The sequence below is a fragment of the Magallana gigas genome, chromosome 9 (genome assembly GCF_963853765.1).
Source record: "Magallana gigas chromosome 9, xbMagGiga1.1, whole genome shotgun sequence".
Classification (NCBI taxonomy): domain Eukaryota; kingdom Metazoa; phylum Mollusca; class Bivalvia; order Ostreida; family Ostreidae; genus Magallana; species Magallana gigas.
The window spans coordinates 32,553,123-32,577,080 of record NC_088861.1 but is presented as its reverse complement, the minus strand read 5'-3'; the positions used below and the strand labels follow the sequence as shown (position 1 = coordinate 32,577,080).

The window sequence follows — 23,958 nt, the reverse complement described above, 5'->3', positions numbered from 1 at the left end:
GTGGATTCCTGGACAACATACAACCTGGAGATGAGATAATGGCAGACAGGGGGTTTTTGATGAGGGATCTTTTGCTTCAACGCAGAGCTAAACTTATAATACCCCCATTCACAAGGAAGTGTTCCTGGGGTAAAGGTAAATATCTGTCTGCCTCTGAAATTCTAAAAACAAGGAACATTGCAAAATTTCGCATCCATGTAGAGAGGGCTATAGGAAGATTAAAAACATTTCATATGCTGTCCAATAGCATGCCAACAAATTTAAAACCCCTTGCTGATCAAATGCTTGTCATATGTGCATTTCTTTGTAATCTGCAAAAGCCTTTGGTTAAAAAGTAAGGAATTAATGTTCCATGGTGGAATGTTTTACTTTACTTATAGATGACATCTGTGTTCAGAAATATTTTTTATTGTATTTACTTGTTATATAAAATACATGTAATAGAACTTCAATGTAACAAGTAACATAAATTTCTTGAATGATAATCAAATAAAATCTAAGAAAATTGCAAATGTCTCATTCTTACAAGAGTTGAAAACTTATGTGCAAGACATTAAAAACACATTCCTGCTAAGATATAATTATTTTTACAATTTTCTTAGTGCTCTGAAGAGGTATTTCTCAAAAAAAACATCTGAGATTTGTCAACAATTCTCTGAAAGACGAGTTCATCAAAATATATACGATCAACTATAAAGCCCTTTTTTGTGTAAAATACAAAATCACACCACTGTTTTAGGCACACACCTAGCTGGCCTTGAATTTGTACATACCATGGAGAATCAAATCTCAGTCTTATATTTTCATTTTCATCGAAGACAACATGATAATGGTCATCAATACAAGCATCTTTGGGCATTTTATTTTGATACAAGAAGGAACATTTTATCTCAAGTAATCATTCACCACAACACTTGCACTTAATAACACCATCTGGGGAAGCCCCTAAAAATGGATAATCTGAGTCTACATATAAACCACATAACTTAGTCTCTGCGTGTTTGTGCTGTTTTAAATAATTATCAAAATATAGCTGTCTAGCAACTGGTTCATGTAGCTTGCCAAATGCCATAGAAGGTATAGATGCTTTAGAAGTTTTCCTCATAATCATTTTTGAAATAAAGTTCTCTTCATTTTCAGTAAATCTAAAATTTAAAACTGATGAAATATGTGATGCAGTAATTCTACCAATTCTTTGTTCATACCATTCTTGATTTTCATCCTGTCCTTTAGTTTGATCTTCAATTTCAGTAATTATTTTCTTATCAAAAATATTCTTCAATTTTTCAGTTACAGAAAAAATGTCATAAGGTGGTAGCATATTCTTGCAGGCATCTGACATTGATGGAAGTACAACATTATCATCATCATCATCATCACTTACATAAGACTCATCATACAGTGTCTGTAACAGAAGCGCCCCTGTACCTCTACATAATTCATAGAAGTCCCTTTCATGGTTGGCCATTGGACCTTGAACGGGAACGATCGGGTTGTATGAGTCAGTAGTTGCGGATGTTGTTTGGGGATGCGTCTGGTCCACCCTCATATCAATGTCCGAGATCTTCTGGGGATTGGATTTTTTCCTAGGTTTATCCTAGATACACTGCATGTCGGTACCTAATTCTGTTCCTCGGTCTCTGTGTCTCTCACAAAAACTTGATAGGGAGAATATAAAAGCAACACAGTGCTTGCAAGTTCCATTGTCCCTGAAAAAAATATATAAGAATTCAATTATTTTTCATTTGTAAATTATTACTAATACATGCAATATGAACCTGAATTATTCAATAATAAGAATGTGACTACAAATTCTTCTCTATACGTATCAGTTTTGTGAGATTATGCTTTCATGGAAACAGAGAATACCATGAATGAAATGCAGGGTTGTCCCTTTACAATTGAAATGGCAGGGAACATTTAAAAAAGTAGAAGGGTGTCTGGGGCTCCTCACCTAGCAGGAGGGTGAATGGGAATACCAGAATAATTGGGGTATTATGTCAGTATAAGGAAGGAAAATCCATGGGTCTTAGAGACAACCCTGTAACATAAGGTTACCTCAATCTGGAATATACTTACGCCACACAAGTGTATCCGCCTGACAAAATTTCCCCAGTTGTCTTGTTTGCCAAGATCCAGACATCATAAGTCTGGTCTCAGGCATGCAGGTTGCCCTCAAGTATATATATTCCTGATGAAGATGATAGGCAGCCTTGACGTCATCAATATGGCAAGCCATGTGTAAACGATACCCATTATCCTGCTTATAAAGTCTTAGTCGTTCGTGAGTCCACCCACACCATCTCATTAAGTATACCAGCACATCACACGATTCAAAGTCTGGTACACTGGCCAAATCCTTACTCCTGCAAAAGTAGTATACACTTTATAGATAGTATTTAAATTTCCAATGCTATGAAAATGCTCAGTTCACTTTGTGAAAACTAAAGTGGGTATAGTGTGTGTTAACCCCATATTGTTTAGTTTGAAATACTAAAAAGCTTTGTCAACATGGTCAATAGAAACAATTTTATAAAAAGTGTGGAAATGAAAGTCTTATTACTCGGTCACGGCAATTACAGGGTCTAAAATAATTTTGTCGTTCCCTACTGCCACCGTCCTGCGCCTTGCATCAAACACAGAGTACTCTTCTTCGTCATTTGAAGATGTCAAAACCTTAAGCCATCATTGCACAGAATGATTATGTGTTTAACCCGGTTATACTACACACAAAACATCCATGAAAAATATGAATTTGAATTATTTATAAAATGTATGATAGGTACTATTATTTTCGTCGCTCTGACTTCGAATGTCAAAATTAGCTTTTAATCAGGCTTCAGTGAACGAACGATTACCTCAAGACGAAGTTCCGCTGCAAGCTCTCACAAGCGCACAAGGTCTATTTTCTTGCATATACTGCAACTTATACCTCTGTCTTGCAGATACTTATTTAGATCCGGTACTTGAAACCCGTAAAAATGAATTCGTTCGGTCATAGTTATGAGACGCCGTAAAACCGGAAGTTTACTTGCTGCACATTTTTGACCTGGCGTGATTAAAAAACGAATAAAAACGTTGTTACGGATGAACTCGAAACGCGGCTATTGTAAAAAAAAAGAAAGACGTACGAAATAGCAAATTAAAAAAACAAACTTTACTCAAACTAAAATTCGGAAATATCCGAAATCCTAATTTTTATAAAAATTATACTTTGACATTCGACCTTTACACTTTGTAATAACATCCGGTGAAAACAAAGTTTACAACTCTTGGTGCAAGTCTGGTGTATATTTGGTAATCAGTCATTGGTATTGAAGTTCTGGCTGGTCTGTTCTTCTTCTTCAGATAAGAATTAATCAGGTTGATTTGAATATATCACAATAAATAGTATATCTTGTTTTACAGCAGCTTAAACTTAGTATTACTCCCTATACCCTGTGTGAAAAGAGTGTTTACTAACATTGCACTTCATTTCAGCTCTCTCATTTATAATTGATTATTAGAGTATTTAATCATTTATCATTGACTATTAGGGTTTTATAGAGTAACGGTTTATTTGACATTCTCCATAGACATGATAGAAGTTCCTCGAATCTGTCTGTTTGACTTCATGGAAGGTAGTGCCTCTCATGCCTGGAATAAAGTATACATGCAATTGGTGTAAGATATTTACAGATTTATTGTGTATATTGTGTTTTGATATTCAGGTTATTGGACTTCAATATTTAGGTAATCGCGTCGGTTTCTTTATATCAACCAACTCGTGTCGGTTTCTTCTATTTCGTGTCTATTTCATTCCGCTATTTTTTTTCCACATATCAAGGATTTATTTTTGAGTAATTAGTAATAATCAGTACTGATATAACTTAGTTATTTATTTAGAACTTAGTTATCTGGTTTAAACTTACTTAGATTTAGTTAATTTCTTTTTGAACTTATTGATTGAATTTGACTTACTACTCTTAACTGTAGATTAATTGATGTAGATTTATTAATTGATCTAATTAAGTTATAGCAGTTAATTAGTTTTATATATATATATATATATATATATATATATATATATATATATATATATATATATATATATATATATATATATATATTTATATATATATATATCCTCCTTTTTCAGAATTTATTTCAGAAACTTTTATTTATTCAATTAAGCTAATTCATCAGTTTATTTAGGTTTATTAGCTTAGAATTTAGTTAGAATAGAAACTTATTTAAGTAGTTAGTTTAGTTATATAAGGTGTTGAATCATCATGTCAGAAGAGGACTTTACACAGGAGGAACTGCAAAAGTTAGCTAAATCTTTCAAGGAACTTGGAGTGAAACCAAAACTAAAATCTGGAGAAGAACCTAAATCCTGGTTGATTAGTTATGTTGATTGGGCGGCACCAAGGACATTGCAGATGGGCATACCTCAGGATAATGATGCATCAATTAGTTCGAAAGAAACAACATCATATACCACTAACACTCCGAAACTGCCATTCTTTTCTGGAGATAAGAAAGGCGAAACGTCATATGATTTGTGACGTTATTAAGTTGAGCGTTTGATTAGAGATGGTGTTAAGACATCAACAGTTCTGCAGAGCATCAGAAGATCACTTCGAGGAAATGCAGCAAGAGTCCTGATGCGACTCGGAACAGAAGCATACATTGGTGAAATTTTGCAGAGATTTGACAGCGTCTATGGAATTGTTGATTGTATGAGAATCTTTTGTCCCAGTTTTATAGTACATCTCAAAAAGAAAATGAAGATGTTTCAGAATGGAGCTGTCGATTAGAGGATCTGTTGAATAAGGTGATACAAAATGGTGAAATTCTTCCAACAAATACAGATCAGATGTTGCGAAACATGTTCTGGAATAGACTTGCAGAAAACCTAAAGGACATAACTGGCCATATATTTAAAGAGTGCATTGACTTTGATGAATTAAGAAAGGCAATTAGGAAGGTAGATCAAGATAAGATCAGACATAAAGATGCCAGTAAAAAAGCCACTTTCCATCAGACTGTTACAAGTGATTCAAAAATGGATGAATGTAAAGCAATGATCCAAAAGATGGACACTAAGGTGAATCAGATGAAAGAGGATATTGGTGTTGTACGTCAGAAATATCAAACTGAGAAACCACATAATTCAAGATTTCAAGGTCAAGGAGAATATTTTCAGAATCAACAGTATCAAGAAAATTATAGAAACCGAGGAAAAGATGACACACAAGAGAGAAGAGGTGAGAGAGAAGTTGTGTGCTTGGGCCACAAACGAGATTTAAACTCACAGCTACCTGCTTCTTGACGCGGACGCTAGGTCGACAGAGATATGAACAGCGTCAATTACCAGGAATCATTTGAGACACTATTGAAGTAGAAATTAAAATAAATGGAATAACTACACCTGCTTTACTAGACACAGGATCTACAGTTTCCACTATACGTGAATACTTTTACTATGAAAATGTTCCAGATAAAGAAATTGGGGACATTGAAGATGTATTCGATTTGAAGTGTGCAGATGGCAGTAATTTACCTTACAAAGGAGCAGTAGAGCTAGAAGTTGTATCTGATGGACTCGGAGATGAGAGAGAATATAGATGTCTGTTCCTAGTTGTGAATGAGACAGATTATCACAAGAATACTCCAGTTTTATTAGGGACTAATATTCTTAATTCCATTATAGGGGGAATAAAAGAAATATCACGGTGACAGATATATGCTAATAACAAAACTACATGAACCCTGGTTTTGGACATTTAGATGTTTAGCTACAAGGGAATAAGAGCTGCTAAAGAATAAATACCGACTAGCAGTAATCAAGTCCGCGGAAAGAAATCCCATTACTATCCAGCCAAATTCCGAAGTGACAATAAAAGGATAAGCATACCATACCAATTATTCAGACAACAGAGAAATCAGCAATTCCTGCAGATTTAGACATCATCCCAAACTTAGTGGACTATAATCCCCAGAAGAGAGAGACAGTGTGGGTGACTGTAAGCAATGTGATACATTTGTAACAATGACTGTCAGGGTACCACCTAGAGCGATTATTGCAGAAATCCAGCCAGTCACTGTGGAGGACATACCAGAATTTCCTGCAGGATACAACACGTCCCAGGTAGTAGACTTTAATATTGCCCAAGACAACCTGACAAAGGAGGAATTTGCCAAGGCCAAAGAGGTGATAGCAAGAAATAAAGACATTTTCTCCTGGGGTGAAACATATATTGGCCACGTCTCCACAGTCAAACACAGAATAGAGATGACGGATCATACACCTTTTAGACAGCGTCACAGGCGAATACCCCCATCCATGTTTATGGAAATCAGAGATCACATACAACGACTACTGACACCAGGAATCATCATGAAATCCAAGTCGCCAGTTTCCAGCAACGTTGTCTTGTTGAGGAAGAAACACGGAGATTTAGGGATGTGTGTGGATTACCGACAGTTGAACAACAAGACCAAGAAAGATGCCTATGCCCTTCCAAGAATTGAGGAGATCCTAGACAGTTTATCGGACTATTCCTACTTCACAGTTCTAGATACCAAATCTGGATACCATCAAATAGAAATTGAGGAGAGCCACAAAGAGCGCACAGCTTTTACTGTTGGCTCCTTAGGCTTCTTTGAGTATAATAGGATGCCATTTGGCCTTTCGAACAGCCTGGTTACATACCAGAGACTTATGGAAGACCGTCTTGGAGAATTGAACCTTTACATCTGTATTATTTTTCTTAATGACATTATCATCTTCTCAAGAACATATCAAGAACATCTAGATATACTTCAACAAAGAGTAAGAGATCAAGCAAGAAGAAAGGAAAAGTCTGGAAGTGAGGAACAGAATGCTTTTGACAGACTTAAAGAACGTGAACATGAAAAAAATTATCAAGGGCTCAAATTTGTCTGTTTGATGTGTACAATGATATCTGAAAACCGTTTAGACAGAGCTTTCCTCAGTAAAAAGATATATCACTTAGAATAACTAATTCTTGCAATCCATGAGCGCTGCCATATTGTTAAAATCATTACCTCCCTGCTGGATTATCTCTAAGCATCTAAGAGAGGGCAGCACTGATGTTGCCGTCAGTGATACACATTGCATTTTTACACACGTTTAGTAACAGAGATAAAATGCCATCATCAAAATGTGAATGGAATCTTGAAAGGGATGTAAAAAAATTGTCATTTTAAACAGTGTTTATGGAGGAAGATTTTGGATCTCAGAATGATGCTTTCCCACCAGCAGTTAATGTGACATGTAACTAGAATGGAATGTCCGTGGATCAGTGTTATTGTGACCTTTTTTTTCTTGCACTCGGGAATTTCTTGTTTATGAGTTTGAACATTATATGTGCTACATAAATGAGCACACAAGGTGCATTGCACAGCATCCTGACTTTTAAAAAGTGGCTTAAGTAGTTCTGTTATTCTTCTGACAGCATAAACAGAACCGGCGTATATATCATCAAGATCTTATGTATCAAAAAAAAAATCAGAAATATTTCCAGGGCATTTAAATAAAAGGTAACGGTAAGAAATCCCACAAAGAAAATGAAATTACAATTTCATATTAATTTAAATTGAAATCTATAAAAAGCATTTTATTTATGTAAACACTGACTGCCACATCTCCGTACAAACATCTGGAATGTGATGGTCTGATATTTTACAAATAAATAAATAAATAAATAAATAAATAAATAGTTATTTGAGCTTCATTTATAGAAATGTATTAAATCCTTGTCTTCTCATGACAGTACACACATTATTTTTCTTCACATCAAGGCATATTTTTCTTTGTAACTTTTATCAACTCTGTACATAAACACTGGCCTAGTTCAAACATTGACCCAGTCACCAGCAGCAATGTGGCTTATCTACGTCAGAGAACAGATGCATGCTGGGGAATAATGGATTACCTCCATAAACTTTTCACTGAGAGTGTAAATTGATATAATCTCTTGATAGAAATAAACAAAAAGGTAACATACCTCATTTTTAAGTTTCAAAAGGCTTTTAAAATTTATTAAGCAACAATTAATTTTTTTTTTTGAAGTTCACTTCCTTTAAGGAAGCATTAGCAATTCCACTTATACTCTGTTACATTTGTATGCTGATTACAGTCTGCCATTCGAACTTCACATAGATGTAAGTAAGATTGCTTTTGGCACAGTTCTATATCAGAAACAAGGAGATGGGAAGAGAGTGATCAGCTATGCCAGTAGGAGTCTCACTAAACCAGAACAAAACTATCCTGCCCAAAACATTGAATTTTTAGGACTGATGTGGGCAGTATGCGACAAATTTAAGGATTTTATTTTTTATTTACTAGGGAGTAAGACTAAAGTCTTGACGGATAATAACCCACTTACTTATGTCTTGACCTCAGCAAAGTTGGACTCTGCAGGTCATCGATGGTTGGCTTCTTTAGCTAATTATGATTTAGATATTCAATACAGACCTGGATTTAAGAACTCGGACACAGACGGACTATCTAGACTAACTGAACAAACTAATGACATGTCTTCTATTTCAGATGAATGTATGAAAGCATTATGTCAATCTATTCAGTTAGAGATTCCTTTTGTAGAAAATGTATTTGTCGATTCAGAATTAGTTAATCAGTTAAATTCTGAAATTTCTCAATTTCAACAGGTTGACTGGAAAGAAGCTCAACACAACACAAAGACCCAGTATTACAGAAAGGAATGCATTATGTCAAATCAGGTAAGAGACCCCGAATGAGTGATCTACCAACCTGTTCTCATTCTCTAGCACTTTTTAGGAATTTTCATCTATTAATTATGGAAGAAGGAATCTTAAAGAGGAAAGTTACCATAGTTGATACATGCAGAAAACATATAGTAGTTCCAAGCGATACGATTCTACTGGTGGCAAAATCTGCACAATGATTTCGGACATCAAGGACGTGACCGTGTAACACCCTTGGTCCGCGACAGATTCTACTGGAATGGTATGAATTGTGATATTGATAGATGGATCAAGAATTGCCATATGTTTTTACGTAGGAATGTTCCAACTACCCAGCGAGCCCCTCTCATGCCAATCCAGACATCATACCCCCTTAAATTGGTGTGCATGGATTTCCTGACACTTGAACCATCTAAAGGAGGATTCCAGCATATACTGCTCATTACAGATCATTTTTCTAGGTTTGCTGTGGCTGTGCCCACAAAGAACTTTACAGCTAAAACCACATCAGAGACCTTCTACAACAATTTCATTACCAATTATGGCATTCCAGTCAGATTACATAGTGATCAGGGGGCAAATTTTGATGGAAATATCATCAAGGAACTATGTCTGCTTACAAGGATGAAGAAATCAAGGACCACTCCCTATCATCCCATTGGCACTGAGATGTGTGAGAGATTCAACAGGACGCTACTCAACATGCTTGGAACTCTCCAACCGACCCAAAAGACCAACTTTAAGAAGTACTTTTTTCCCCAGGTGCAGGCATACAACAGTACCAGGCATGAGAGTACAGGACAATCACCGTACAGATTGATGTTTGGCCGTGAACCACTTTTGCCGATTGATGTTGCCTTCGGAATCAACAATCAAGAGAAAAAATCACTAACCAAGTACATAGAAGACCTCAGAACAAGAAAGAAGACAGCGTACCATCTGACGAGAAAATCAGCTGATTGGTCAAGAGCGAAACAGGGTAAGTATTATGATTTAAAGGTAAGAGGTTTAACAATTCATGAAGGAGATATAGTTCTTGTCAAGGTTGTTGCTTTCGATGGTAAGCACACGATTGCAGATAAGTGTGAGGAGGAAGCATACATCGTATTGCGCCAGCCAAACAAAGAAGTACCAGTACAGAGAGAGGATGGAACCGGAAAGAAGCGAGCTCTTCATGAATGTATAAAAACGACGGCATCCTAACATCCAGACATGTCTTAAACTTATTAAAACCCCATATATTCAATGTATTCATTCACAAATAATTTCCTAAGTTAGTAAACATATTATTATTAGATCTAAATTTCTTCACATATTTCAAAATATCATTTTGTAAACAAAGATTATATTTTAGTTTTTGTATAAGGTTTCTTTCTGACATAATTTCATTATCAAATCTACATTTCATTTTATATTTGTAGATTGTAAAACATACAAAAGATCTAAGATTGTTAAACATAACGGTATGAATATTATTATCTTTATAAAAACCTAGGACTATAGTTTTCTATGTTATTGTGAGACGCAAAAAATGTCCCTACTCGTTTCCATATTTTGTTTACCATTTCACAACTAAGTAACAAATGCTGTGCATCTTCGACTAATTTACATACATCACATAGTGGAGATACATTTTCATTCCACTTGCTTACTGCCAAATTATTGTATACAATACAATGCAGTGACTTATAGTTAAATTCTGCAATATTATTTTGATACATTTGTTTAATTTTAGAAAAATACATATTTCCCCAGTTGAAATCTGTTGTTTCAAGATCAAACAGATTTTCCCACATAGATTCATACAATGGGTACAGAAGATTTGAATTTACTAGTATAGAATAACAAAAATTGCTTTTCAAAGAATGAATTGACAACTGTACATTGTTTTTAAACAAAAAAATATAATTACAAGTATTTTTTTTACATGTTTTGCATTTGAAAAGTTAAATAGTTTTATACATTCCTTCATTCCTTGCTTAAGCATTACATATTCACAAAGAATGTTATTTCTCATTCTCAATAAATTCATAAAATAAGAAATATCATAGATCTCTCCATTCTTATCAAAAATGTCTTTGGTATAAAGAAAACCATCTTTTTTTTCCAATTTACAAAACAAATAGTTCGTCCTTTATATTTAAACAATGAATTACACCATATACATTCTGTCAGAATTTCATATCTTTTTAAATTACAATATTTCTTCTCGTTTTTAAATAAATAAAAAGAGTAGAGAAGACTTCATAATAAAAAAATAGGCAAACGTAGTATTTTACAAATTTTGGTATCTGTCATTTTGATAATTTCAAATACGGATATTTTCATTTGGTGTAACATGCCATTCAAGCTATAATATGTTATACTACATTTATTTGTTATTCTTTTAATCCCTGACGCTTTAGCCGGGCTAAAAATTTACTTTCGTTTTCCACAATATTGATTCCTCCTTTTTCAATTTTCCCAATCGGTGTATTTCTTTTTATTCTATATCTTTTTTTTTCAAATAAAGTCTTTGAAACATTTTTAATGGGAACCTGCAGCCCAGCCGATGTGAAACATATGTCAAAGAGTTTATTTACCAAAATTTAATGCAAAAAACTGCATCGAAATCGGTGCAAAAATAACGGAGTTACGCCGCTTCAAAGTGGCTATTTTTACCTGCTTTGGGAAATCTAATCAAGAGAAAACACAATTAGGCGATAACGAGGCTTCAGCAGAAGTGACGTCACGAGGTCAACAGGAGGGAAATTTCTTTACAGAGCTATACAAATTAAATTCGATTTTTCAGCCAATATGATTGATATAGGTCTGATTTTTTTAACGTATCTAGTTATTTTAGGTATTATAGATTTAGAAATTTGTATCCGTAATTATTTTATTACAGTTAGATTTCCTTTTAAAGGATTTTAAAATTTGCTACTCTCGTCGCCTTTTCATCGATGAAACGCTTGCATGGGCAGATTTATGTTCATTATTCATTTTTTGATTACATAATATCCTTTCACACACGAGTGATCCGAGTCAATGACACAGGTAAACAGGTAAACTAACGAAGCCAATGCTCCAGACACATGTGTATCTGGGGTATGTATACACATGGTACACAAGTCTGGTGAACAAAGAGAGGGTTTCACACCTCTAGACTGGTGAACTGATTTGTGTATAATTTGCTACTCAATTGTTAAAAAATAAAACAGAAAAATAAATTACACTGTGTAAAAGCAAGCATTCGTAAGCTAATACATGTGTATAGTCCGTCAACCAGTGATTAAAGAATCATGCATGAGACTATCAAATAGGAAAGCTAATGTTCGAAGTAAATGCCTTTATTGTTACTTATCTAATCACTTAAATAATGACCAAATTTACAAATCAGCAATTCAAACCTTTTTTTATATGATCAAGTAATTATTTCGGAAGTAATTACGTTGGTCTTTATAATTTCTTATTTAATAAAGTGCAACTTTCTTTCGAGCGCTTTGTTCAGCAATTTAACGCTTTAACTCCATATAGTTTAAATTGTTATACTGACAACGAATCATTATGAAGTCTGAATAGACTTGAACATTTTAACAAAGGATGTAAATAAATGTAAAATGAAATTCCATTATCGAATTTTAAAATGAATTCGAGACAGACTTAATCATGAAGCCATCTTGGACTTTCGCCTTGATCCGTTTATAATCCCGTGTTTGTTTCTTTCAATGTTAAAGAATGCATACTATTTTCATTGTTATTGGTTCGATATCAATATCATTGAATACTCGGCCGACATCATTTGTAATTTTATGCCTTATACGAGGAATAGACCCCGCGTTACCTTTTACGAAATATGTATTATCAATATTATTAATCAGTTAATAATGTCACGGAAAAATCATTCGAAAGAATGACACTATTAACAAAATATGTTTCTTATAACAAAAGTTCTTTGATTAATTGTTATTTTGCCATATGGTGTGCATTTATACGTAAAATGTGTTACACATTTGACTAAATTCATGAAGCAAACAATTTTCCGAATTCGGCATTTTTGTGTGATAAAATACGGGTTAAACTAAAAAAAACAGTATATTTTGTCATTCAGGGTTTATAAGGAAATAATAACAGTGAAAAAAATGCTCATATATTAATAAATCAATGCAAGAAAACGAACAGTTTTCATACGATATCCCTGTTTCTCACACAGCGGCGTTGACCCTGTGACGTCACAGTTCATCTCGCGCCAAATCGGCTTGATTCAGAACTCGTTCAGGTGCAAAATCGGGTTTTCCCCAAATATCTCGAAAACTACTTATGCAATCTCTGTAAAATTTCAGGATGATGTTTTTACACATAGATCTCCATTATATCAAAAATTGACCGACACTGCAGGTACCCTTTAAAATATTCTTTGGGTTTTGAAGAATAAATGCATAATATACCAATTTTGAAATTGCTAGTGTATTTATAATCGTACATTTTCCGAAGATTGTTAAAATTCGTTTTTTCCATACACTTAAGATTCTAGATAATTTTTCTGGTTTACTCGTCCAGTTTCTGTTATAGCATTCATCTTTATTATGACCAAGATAGATTCCAAGGGATTTAATACTCTTACGATTTATTTTGACGCCTTCAATAACAGTTTCGGTTTCATATGTTTTTATAAATTTGCCAGTTAATATACACTCAGTTTTTTCAATATTTAAATTTTGACCAGCTACTAATGAATTGTTGTATAGTCTCTAGTGCATTCTTTGAAGAATTTGGTTCTTTTACCATATCTGTACAATCATCCACATGTTGTACTATTTTGTATTCCCTATCAAAATTTTCATTGAATTTAAGTCCTTGTATTTCATGATTTTTCCTTATTTGAATTGCTAGAATTTCCACTACGAATATAAACAATAAAGCAGACACAGTACAACCTTGTCTTATTCCTCTTTTCATTTCACAAGATTTTGAAATCCATCCATTATTTTTTTATTTTAAAGATAGGTTAATTGTATAGTAGTTTAATCATATCAATGAATTTATCACCAAACTTGAATTGTTCTAATGTTTTAAACATAAAATTATACTCCACAGAGTCAAACGCTTTCTCAAAATCAAGGAAGAGCAAAATGCCATCTAAATTATTATCTATGTACTACTCAAATATGTCTAATATAAAGCGCGCATTTTCGCCAATATATCTTCCCTTTATATATGCACTTCGTTCACGGCAGATAACTCTGTTTGCAACTTTTTGTAAACGATTAGCCAGAACGTAAATATTTTGTAGTCAACATTTGTAAGACTTATAGTTCTATAATTTTTTAAACGATCTTTATCATCCTTTTTATGAATTTACGAGATAATAGCATTACTCTTTGAAAATGGCAGTGTGCCTTTCTCAATATTGTTTATTAGAGAGGCATAGTATGTATGTTTTATTTCTTCACAAAAATATTTATAAAATTCTCTTGGTAGACCATCTTGTCAAGGAGATTTATTTTCTTTCATATTATTCAGAGCTTTTTGACATTCTTTTTTTCACAATTGTTTTATCACAATTTTCCTGTTTTTCGGTTGTTAACGTTTGACATTGAATATCGGACAGATAGGTATGAATATCAATATCAGGAATATGCTTACTAGCATATAACGAAATGTAAAAAGTATATAGGCATTTCATTATATTATTATTATCTGTATGAACTGTGTAAATGAATATATTGAATATATTATGTACATGTTTCTTTATTATGATAATTGTTTTAATAAAAGAGGAAAAAAAATAGAACCCGACACTCTTAATGAAGCAATTGGTCAATTGCTTATTTGTCATAGTTAAGAGTGTTTCGGCGGTATTAATAGCACATGTCATTAGCTCATCGAGACGAAGTCAAGGGGAGCTTATGCTATACCCCCGGCGTCGGCGTCCGGACCTGGTTAAAGTTTTTGTTGCAGGTCCTATGTCTAAGTTATTACTTGTCCTGTGTTCACCACACTTGCATGGATGATGCATCTGGACGTACTTATGGACTTGAAAGACCTGGATGCTGGATCTGGGTCCTAAATTTCAGATGCTGAAGGAGGCTAAGGTTTTTGGAACAGGTTAAGGTTGTTGTTGCAGGTGCCCTTTGATAGCAATATCTAAGTTATTACTGGTCCGTACTTCACCAAACTTGCATGGATGATACTTATGCACCAGACAGGCTTGAATGCTGAATCTGAGCTATAGGTTTCGGATGCTGGAGGTGGTTAACGTTTTAAGAGCTGGTTAAAGTTTTTGTTGCAGATGACATCTGATGATAATATCTTAGTTACTACTGATCCTTACTTCACCAAACTTTTATGGTTGGCGCGTGATGAACGGCTTCACTGCTGAATCTGAGCCATAGGTTTCGGATGCTGGAGGAGGTTAAGGTCTTAAGAGCTGGTTAAAGTTTTTGAAACAAATGATAATATCTTAGTTATTACTTGTCTTAACTACACCAGACTTCCATGGATGGTGCTTTTTATGATACTGATGCACCTGACAGGATTGAATGCTGAGTCTGAGCCATAGGTTTCGATGCTGGATAAGGTTAAGATTTTTTAACAGGTCACATGTTACATACATAATAATACTATTTCAAACTTGCATAGTTGATTAAACTGTATTATGAATGAATCGCAGAGGAAGCTTCAGATGCAGAGTTTGATCTCCATTATCAAGGATGCTAAAAATATATCTTAGTTATTACAGGTCCTAACTTCACTAAACTTGAATGTGTGGTGTGTCTTATAATACAGATGCACATGATAGGCATGGATGCTGAATCTGAGCCATAGGTTTCGGATGCTGGATAAGGTTAAGGTTTTAATTGCTGGTGCCCTCTGATGATGATATCTTAGTTATTACTGGTCCTATCTTCACCAAACTTGCATGGGTGATGCGTCTTATGATACTGATGCACCTGACAGGCTTGAATGCTGAATCTGAGCCATATGTTACGGATGCTGGATGAGGTTTAGTTTTTTTTGGGAACAGGTCACATGTTTTGTATACGATAGCTTGCAAAGTTGATTTAACTATATTATAAATGAAACGCAGAGGTTGCTTCAGATGCAGAGCCTGATCTCCATTATCAAGGATGCTAAAGAAATCTCCTACCTCACTTAAACCTGCTTAATAGAAAGATGTAGTTGTTGGTAAATGATATAACATAATTCCTATGATAAAGTATTGTATGATATGATACACTATTGTTTAATATGATACAATATAATATCATATGCTATATTGTAAAAAGTTACATGATACGATATGATATTGTATCAATATTTTGATATTTTATGATATGATATTGTATCATGATATGGTTCTGTGAAGTATTGTATATTATGATACAATATTATATAATATAAAATTGTATCTATAATATTGTATAATACGATATTTTATAATATGATAATGGTTTCTGTAATATACAATTATATCATGTGAAATTGTATTATATGATATTGTTATATATTATCGTATCATACGATATTGTATAATATGATATTGGTTTATATGATATATTATTGTTTCATATGATACAATATGTATAATACAATATTGTATTATATAATATTTTACTTTATCACATGATATCGTATCATTTGATATGATAAAATAATGTTTCAAATTATATTGTATCATATGATACAATATCATCTTATGTATCAAATATTATACAATATCATACAATACAATATCATACTATATTATACAATATAATATCATATGTTTTAATGTTATGATGTATCATGTAATATGATATTGTATCATATAATACAATATGGTATTATACATGACATATGATTCTGTGTCAAAACAGAATCTTTCAATATCCAAGATCATAAAGTATGATTTTCATATAATATGATAAAGGCGGTCTCATAAAATTGATGTCTAATGAGGATGATGCCTCGTCTCGGTGAGCTTTGTAATCTGTGATTACCTATGTTTTTTGAATTGTAATAAGGCCCGCCTCGTCAGGAGTTCACCTTATGCATAAACCAATTAATCTCTTTGAACTTCATTTGGTTTTAATTTGGATCTAATGATTAGATCATTCATATTTTTGTGTTTACTGTATGAAACCATAGGAAGTGTTGTGAATAATATTTTGCATACTTCGTCATGTTGTATGATATCCAAGTATTTCATAAGTCGTTTCTATAACCCTTTATTACATGGGTTAAATTTGGACACTAAAACTTTCGGTACAGCCTTTTTAGTGTTTTTCTTATATTGTTTATTTAGAAGATCCATTCTATTTGCAGAAATAGTTTCTTGCATAATAGGGTAAACAGTATGATTGTTTGTACATGTAACCTCTTTTTTCGAGGTGAGATTTGAAATCTATGAAAATATTTAGTAATACTAGACTAGAATTGTCTGCTAAATATGCTTTCTCGATAGAATGAAGTAATTCATCAAATTCCATGTTGTTGTACATGCTGGTCACGTCATAAGTAACCATGATGACATTTTCAGGTACAATCAGAGATTCGATTTTTAGTATAAAATCAGACGTGTCTTTGATGTAAGAATTCTGTTTCTGAACAATAGGCACAAGGAAATGATCACAGTAGTGACCTATAATGTCCGTTAGTGCGCATTGAGAGATGATTTGTCGACCAGGTGGAATTTTTCGGAGGCTGCATTGGCCTTTTAAAAGTGCATCAATCACTTGTTTGTTTATTTTATGTTTTTAGGGAGCAAATACAGACTCCAACATTTAAAATTAACATTTTTATTTCTGCTTAAAAACCTATAGGTTTCCTTGTCTAAAGTTTGGTTTTGATACATCTCAAAAACTTTAGATTGGATGCTCTGATGTAGAGCTTCTGAGTCAGGTTTTTCTATCTGAACATAATAGGCAGACATGAGCTGTCTTATATTTTCTGAGATATATTGATCGCTGTCCATTACAACAATTGTGTTGCTTTTGTCCGCCTTTTCATTACAATCCCAAGATTGTTTGTTAATGAGACAAATGCTTCCATCTCATGTTTAGTGAGATTGTCTTCAAACCGTTTGAATGTCATTGATGCTAATTCGAGTTTAGTCTTATCGATATACTTTTCTAATGCATCACACGTGTGCTCTGGTTTGTAACCTGGGCGCTGTCTAAAGGGACGCAGGAAGTTGTCATCGGGATTGCTGCACATATATTTGCATCTTAATTTTCGTGCAAATTCGTCAAAATCTCTTAGTACAATGTTTTTGGCATTGTACGACTTAGGACTTGGTATAGATTTTAGTCCTTTACTTCAAAGAGATTGTTCAGCAAGTGTCAAACAATGTTTTGACAAGTTTAAAACTTGCATCTCAGTTTTCTTTAAACTATTTAGCTGCAAGTTGCGAGCGAGATAGATCGTACTCGTGAAAGAGCATTATTTGGCTGCAAGTTACGAGCAGAGATACATGTAGATCGTACTCGAAAAAGAGCCTTTTTAGATTTCTGTTCTCTTCTAAATCTTCTACCCATCTTGTCAGTTACGTTGATAAAACGTAACTGAAAGGGAGAATTTTAACATCAATGCCAATTAGTATGTAGCGCATGTGCTAGCTGCTGATCTGTAGCTCTCTGGTTGAAAAAATTCGGATAGACAAACCAGAGAGTCACAGATCCAAGCGTTTTAAAAACCTCCGATTTACGCCGCCGTTTTTTGTGGATCGCTTCGGGAATTATATCTGACTTTAAAAGCATTCAACCGCCTAAACAATTGGATTTATTAATTAAACATATAGTTTACCCCAACTCTGGTAACTTTGTTTTCCTTTCAGTGGTTTCGAACGGCCATCCTCCGCCTTGGAGTGTCATCGTTTTAAAAAACTCGCCTTATGACAGCCATGTTTACCTAGTAGTGAGATCTCGTTATTTGGTCACGTGATAAAGGGGCATAACTCTAACTCGCGTTTCACGTGTTTACCTTCACAACAACCGGCATTTGATTTGATTTCGATCTATATCTTAACAAATAAACACTGACAACTATTTTTATGAGTTTACTTATTAGTTTAGACATTATCGATGATGCAGGCGTTTAATCACGCATACTTTCTCTCAACTTTATGGTTCTTTGTTTGTCTGAAAATATACACCCTTGAACTGTCTCACGTGAAAGCAGAATTTATGACGTAATGCACAAATTTCACACTGTAAATAATAATTATGGCTGCATTTAATGTTAAGAAGATATTCGAAGAGGTTAGACCACTATATAATTTTGAATTCGAACTTAAAGACGAACAGATATCTGTGATAGAGAGTATTTTGGAAAAAAGCATACTGTGGGTGTTTTCCCTACCGAGTTTGGCAAAAGTGTATGTTTTTTATTGCCCCCTTTGATTCTTGATCAACAGAAGTCAGACGTTAGACATGATTGCATTGTCATATCTCCCTTAAAGAGTCTTATGATAGATCAGTGCAAGCAGAAATTTGATCATGGTATTTCTGCTGCCGTCATGAAAGGCATGGATGAAATGAGTCATTAGGTTATTGAAGGTATGATATAATTTTGTGTTTATCTTTGAATAAATTGTTCAGCGTGCTTGAAAAAAAAATAACTCTGGTTAGTTGAACTAAAAGGGTATATATTAATATTTATATAGCCATAAAGACAGGTGAATATTCAATTCTATATATGTCACCAGTGACACTTCTAAATTTCGAGTCATGGGGAAACATAATACTCAATTCCAGTTTGTATCGTGACAGAGTTGCACTGATTGCCATAGATGAGGCACACATTTTGGAGTCCTGGTAGGAGTTTCAATTTAATTTTGAGGTAATTTTAAGGTGTTCTGATTCTTGTTAATTATATATGAACGTTGTATGTTCATATGAAGTGACATACATAGTGACTTCTTCATATTTGTTCATCCTTCTTTATATTTTACCATTACATATATAATGTCAACAATATAAGAAACTCTTATGGTTCTAGAATATACATATATCTGATGAGAGCACATTTGATGAAATGTTAAAGGGGTGATACGTTTCGTCCAACCTTTGCAAGACTCGAAGACTTTCGCTCCCATTTTCCAAGAACGCCATTCCTTATGCTTACTGCAACCTGCACACAGCAGATTCTGAAGCACATCACGAGCGGAATTCACCTACCTGGTCTAAAACTGTTCACTGCATATCCTGACAGGTAACTTTTGTGGAATGAAGGATCAAAGTACACATGTATAGCGAATGACCACAACTGAAAATTTCATTGCCAAAATATTCTTGTACTCTCAATGTGTTTTGAAATGTTTTGTTATGATATGTTTTAATTTTGAAACTCAACAGACCTAACATTTACCTGGAATACAAGAGGTCAAAAGATATTTTTTAAGAACTTGGATGGCTGTTTAATGATATTAAAGAAAATGGTATCAAAACCAGGAGGACTTTAGTATATGTTAGGTTAATTGTTAATTAATCTATAAAAAGCTATTGTTTGCAAGATAAAAAAAAATTGGGGTTCATACTTCAATTTATATTTAAAAGTATTTACTGGGTATACTCTTCAAAATTGTAGGAGCTTGAGTCAAGGTGACCGCCTTTACGGGGATATATTGGGCCATTTAAAAGAAGGTGCATATTTTGAACAAAAAAAGGTTCAGCGCAACAGCCACATTGCTTTGTATCATGCTGGAATGGCTACCAAAGATCTTGAGTACATACTGCATGATATTTCAAAGCCAGACAGTGTGATACGACTGCACTATCGCCTTTGGTATGGGGATCAACATCCCAGACATTGACCTTGTTATTCACCGGGGTGCATGTAGCTCTGTAATGGACTATTGGCAGGAGGTTGGTAGGGCAGGGCGAGATGGACGCAAGACAAAGGCCATGTACTTTGTAACCCCTATATCATTACTTCATGCTTCAGATGAAATGAAGGAGTTATGTAGTTCATTGGACGAATGCAGGACAAAGTGTTTTAGGGACTCTTTGCTCTCATATTTCATTGGATACTCCTCTATATCACAATTTCTTTGTAAACTAAACTGTATTGAATGTGAGTGTTCTCAGTGCAGTTGTTGTTATCTATGTCAAGAAGCTTGTTCGTGCAGGATGAAGGCCAAACACAAGAATTAGGAAACATTAGGAAAGACAGGTATATATTTCAAAATCAAGCTCCTTTCATATTTATAATATTTGATTAATTATAAAGGAATTCTTCATTCACAGGATGAACCTCTGCCATTCAGTCAACTGAATGTTAACTGAATGGTCTGGAAAGGTGACTGAATGGCATAGCTAATGTATACAGTCACCTTTCAGTAATCATTCAGTCACATTTCAGTTGACTGAATGGCAGAGAATCATCCTGTGATTTTCCAACACTTTAACATATTTATTTAACCTGGCATTTAATTTCTCTGGATGTTTTACAGAAATGTTATGTCTGAAATCATTAAATCCACTGTGATGTCTTTCATCTCCTTTGTCAACAAACAAATCTTCCATTCCATACTCTTCAATTAATTTCTTTAACTTTGCCTTTGAAGAGCCATCTGATGATGGCGAGAGTGGAATATAATCTTGGATGACATTAACGTGGATGATCTCCTCAATGGCTTTCCCTACACTCCCAACAATTTTACTACATCTTGAGACCTGTGTTTCTGTGTATTGCCCATGAGAGTTTTTCAGGTTAGCTGTAAGTATGAAATATATAAAAGGTGCTCTGTAAAAGATCTTTCAAAGATTTAATTCATATAATGAACGGAATTACTTCTTTATTAAAGGACGCCTACCCTTAAACTCATTATTCAGGAACTCATTAACCAGATCCAAAGCAATATTATGGCCTGGTTTTCCCAAATAGATTCGCTGTGCTGTTCCACACAACTTCACTCCGAATTCTCGCAAGCAACAATCCATTGATACCTGACAGATATTTTGCAAGTATGAGACACATATTTTAACTTTCTTCCTAAAAATGCTTTCTTTCGTGGTAACTTACAGATTTATTTTATTAATTCATTACCTGCTAAGATTATGTGTCCCAGAATAAGATACTTATTGTGGTTGTTATTCCAGAAGTCCACTATGTTTAGCCTCTATGAGCTGTTCCCCAGTGTTGTAGCGTTCTGCATTCGTTTGTACCATGTGCAGAAGACCACGCCACAGCATGCAACAACTATACTGAAACACAGAGTCACCACTGTTTTGGTCTACTACTTCAGGTAAATCTAAAATCAGAAGTAAAGACATTTTCAGACACAGCTAATATATGCACAAATTTAGAATTTTTATTTATCAAAAACATAAATATGCAAATACAGTTGAGCTTCAATATCTCGAAAACCCATATCTCGAATACAATGGATATGTCGAAGTGATTTGTACCTAAGCCCAACCGCTTTTACGTTAAGTAATTTACATTTGATATCTCAAATACTTGGGTATCTAGACTTTTTAACCAGTTTCATCTATTTCGAGATCATGAGGTTTGACTGTAAATCAATAGTTTTCATGTCATGTTTAATTCATACCAAACTCATCATCAGAATCTTCATTGTAGGGTAAAGTCCCCTCCAACTCATCTTGTTTCTGATCATTCCAGTAGAGGATGGTGTCATCAAGGTATTGAGGGTCATCATCAGAGTCTTGTACTACATCACCCTCTGCAGCCTGCTGTATAGACTTCATATCTATCTGGGGCCAAACGAGTTGAACTACTCTTTTACAGATGTCTTCGAACATTTCCTGTCTTTCAGTGCCATCCTCAGGTATGACATCAGAGTTCACATCAATGTTATCAATGTTCAAAATATTACAGACAATCATGCAAACACTTCCTTCTGTAACAAAATTGAAAAAATCCACAGCAGAGTTAATACAGTCAGAGATATTTTTCTTCACTGTACGGAAGTCAAATCTGTTCTTGATATGAAACAGAGAACCCTTATATCCCACTGTGCTCCCACTAAACAACATGTTCATTAAATCTTGAAGTATTATGCATCTTTTATGAAATCCTTGTGGTCTTGGAATAAGTCCAGTAAGCTGATCTGTTTCATCCTCACTGAAGGCCATTGACAGCTTTGTTTCTACCATTCTTTCAACACTTAGCTGGTCTCCATGACAAAGGATTGGATATGGAAGTCCATTCTGTCCAATTGGTACATGCTTATTTAATATTTCAAGTGTTCCACGAGCGGAGGATGGATTCTCTTGAATAACTCCAAGATTTACCTGATCAAAATAGTTACTTATTGTAATCAAGAAAGCCTGCAATTATATATATATATATATATATATATATATATATATATATATATATATATATATATATATATATATATATATATATTGAAACATTTTCAATAATCATTTTTTGTTTCTTTTTCCTAATAGCATAATCTGTGTCAAAAAAAATCATGCAGATACATAAGTAACCCACAATTTCTGACTTTGTTTCAGAAATATCAGAGTACTGATGCTGGATAGTTGCAACATGAGCTTCACTGAACTGAGGGAAGTTTTTCTGAACTATATTCTGGACAACACATTCCATTCGTTTCTGAGGATTTCTCCAATCCTGGATGGATGGTAGGTAATTCTTAAAAAAACACATGCAGTAATAATTAAAATAATGTACAGCATAAATTTGTACAACAGCTAATTGGTTAATTTACTCACGTAATAATTAGACAGTGTATGTTCATCACTAACCTTCAGTTGTATGTCACTTATAGAACACTTGTCGTCAACATCATCCAGATGACGGAAGGATATCCTGTTCTTAGCTGCAAAACACAGGGCCAACAGCATCATTTTATTGTCTTGTCGAAGATGATGCCGTGTCACGCTCAACTTCTGGACATTATCCCAGCACACACTATAACCTGGATCTGTTAAAGGCAAGTCAAAAAACTCAAGTTATGATTAGATATTACAAATGTAAACTAAATCACATTTATTCCTTTTGTTAAAAGTTGTGGCAATGGACAATTATCACTATGACACTAAAGAAAAATGTTTGTAAAATTGAATTACAAATTGTTGTCACATACTCTGATTTCCATTCTCAATTTGATCATTTAGGATCGAAAGAATTGTCTTGTGGAAGAGGAATGGCATCTACTTCATCTTCACTACTAACACAGGATAAATGACCATCTTTAAGTCCTCCTTAAAGATAGCTTAAAGGTGTTTAAAGGTAGCTTAAAGACGATCTTTAAGCTATATGTATTGC

General features: G+C 34.0%; 1 protein-coding gene and 1 pseudogene across 1 annotated transcript; one reads left to right on the top strand and one right to left on the bottom strand.

Moving 5' to 3' along the window:
- Positions 1-587: 587 nt before the first annotated feature.
- LOC136271890 (uncharacterized) lies at positions 588-2,660 on the bottom strand (annotated as a pseudogene).
- Positions 2,661-6,034: 3,374 nt separating this feature from the next.
- Positions 6,035-9,939, top strand: LOC136271889 (uncharacterized). The gene is made up of 4 exons (XM_066072465.1): positions 6,035-6,890; positions 8,198-8,309; positions 8,680-8,751; positions 9,021-9,939. Exons 1-4 carry the CDS (start codon positions 6,035-6,037, stop codon positions 9,937-9,939), a joined length of 1,959 nt encoding a protein of 652 aa, XP_065928537.1.
- The last annotated feature ends 14,019 nt before the right edge of the window (positions 9,940-23,958 follow it).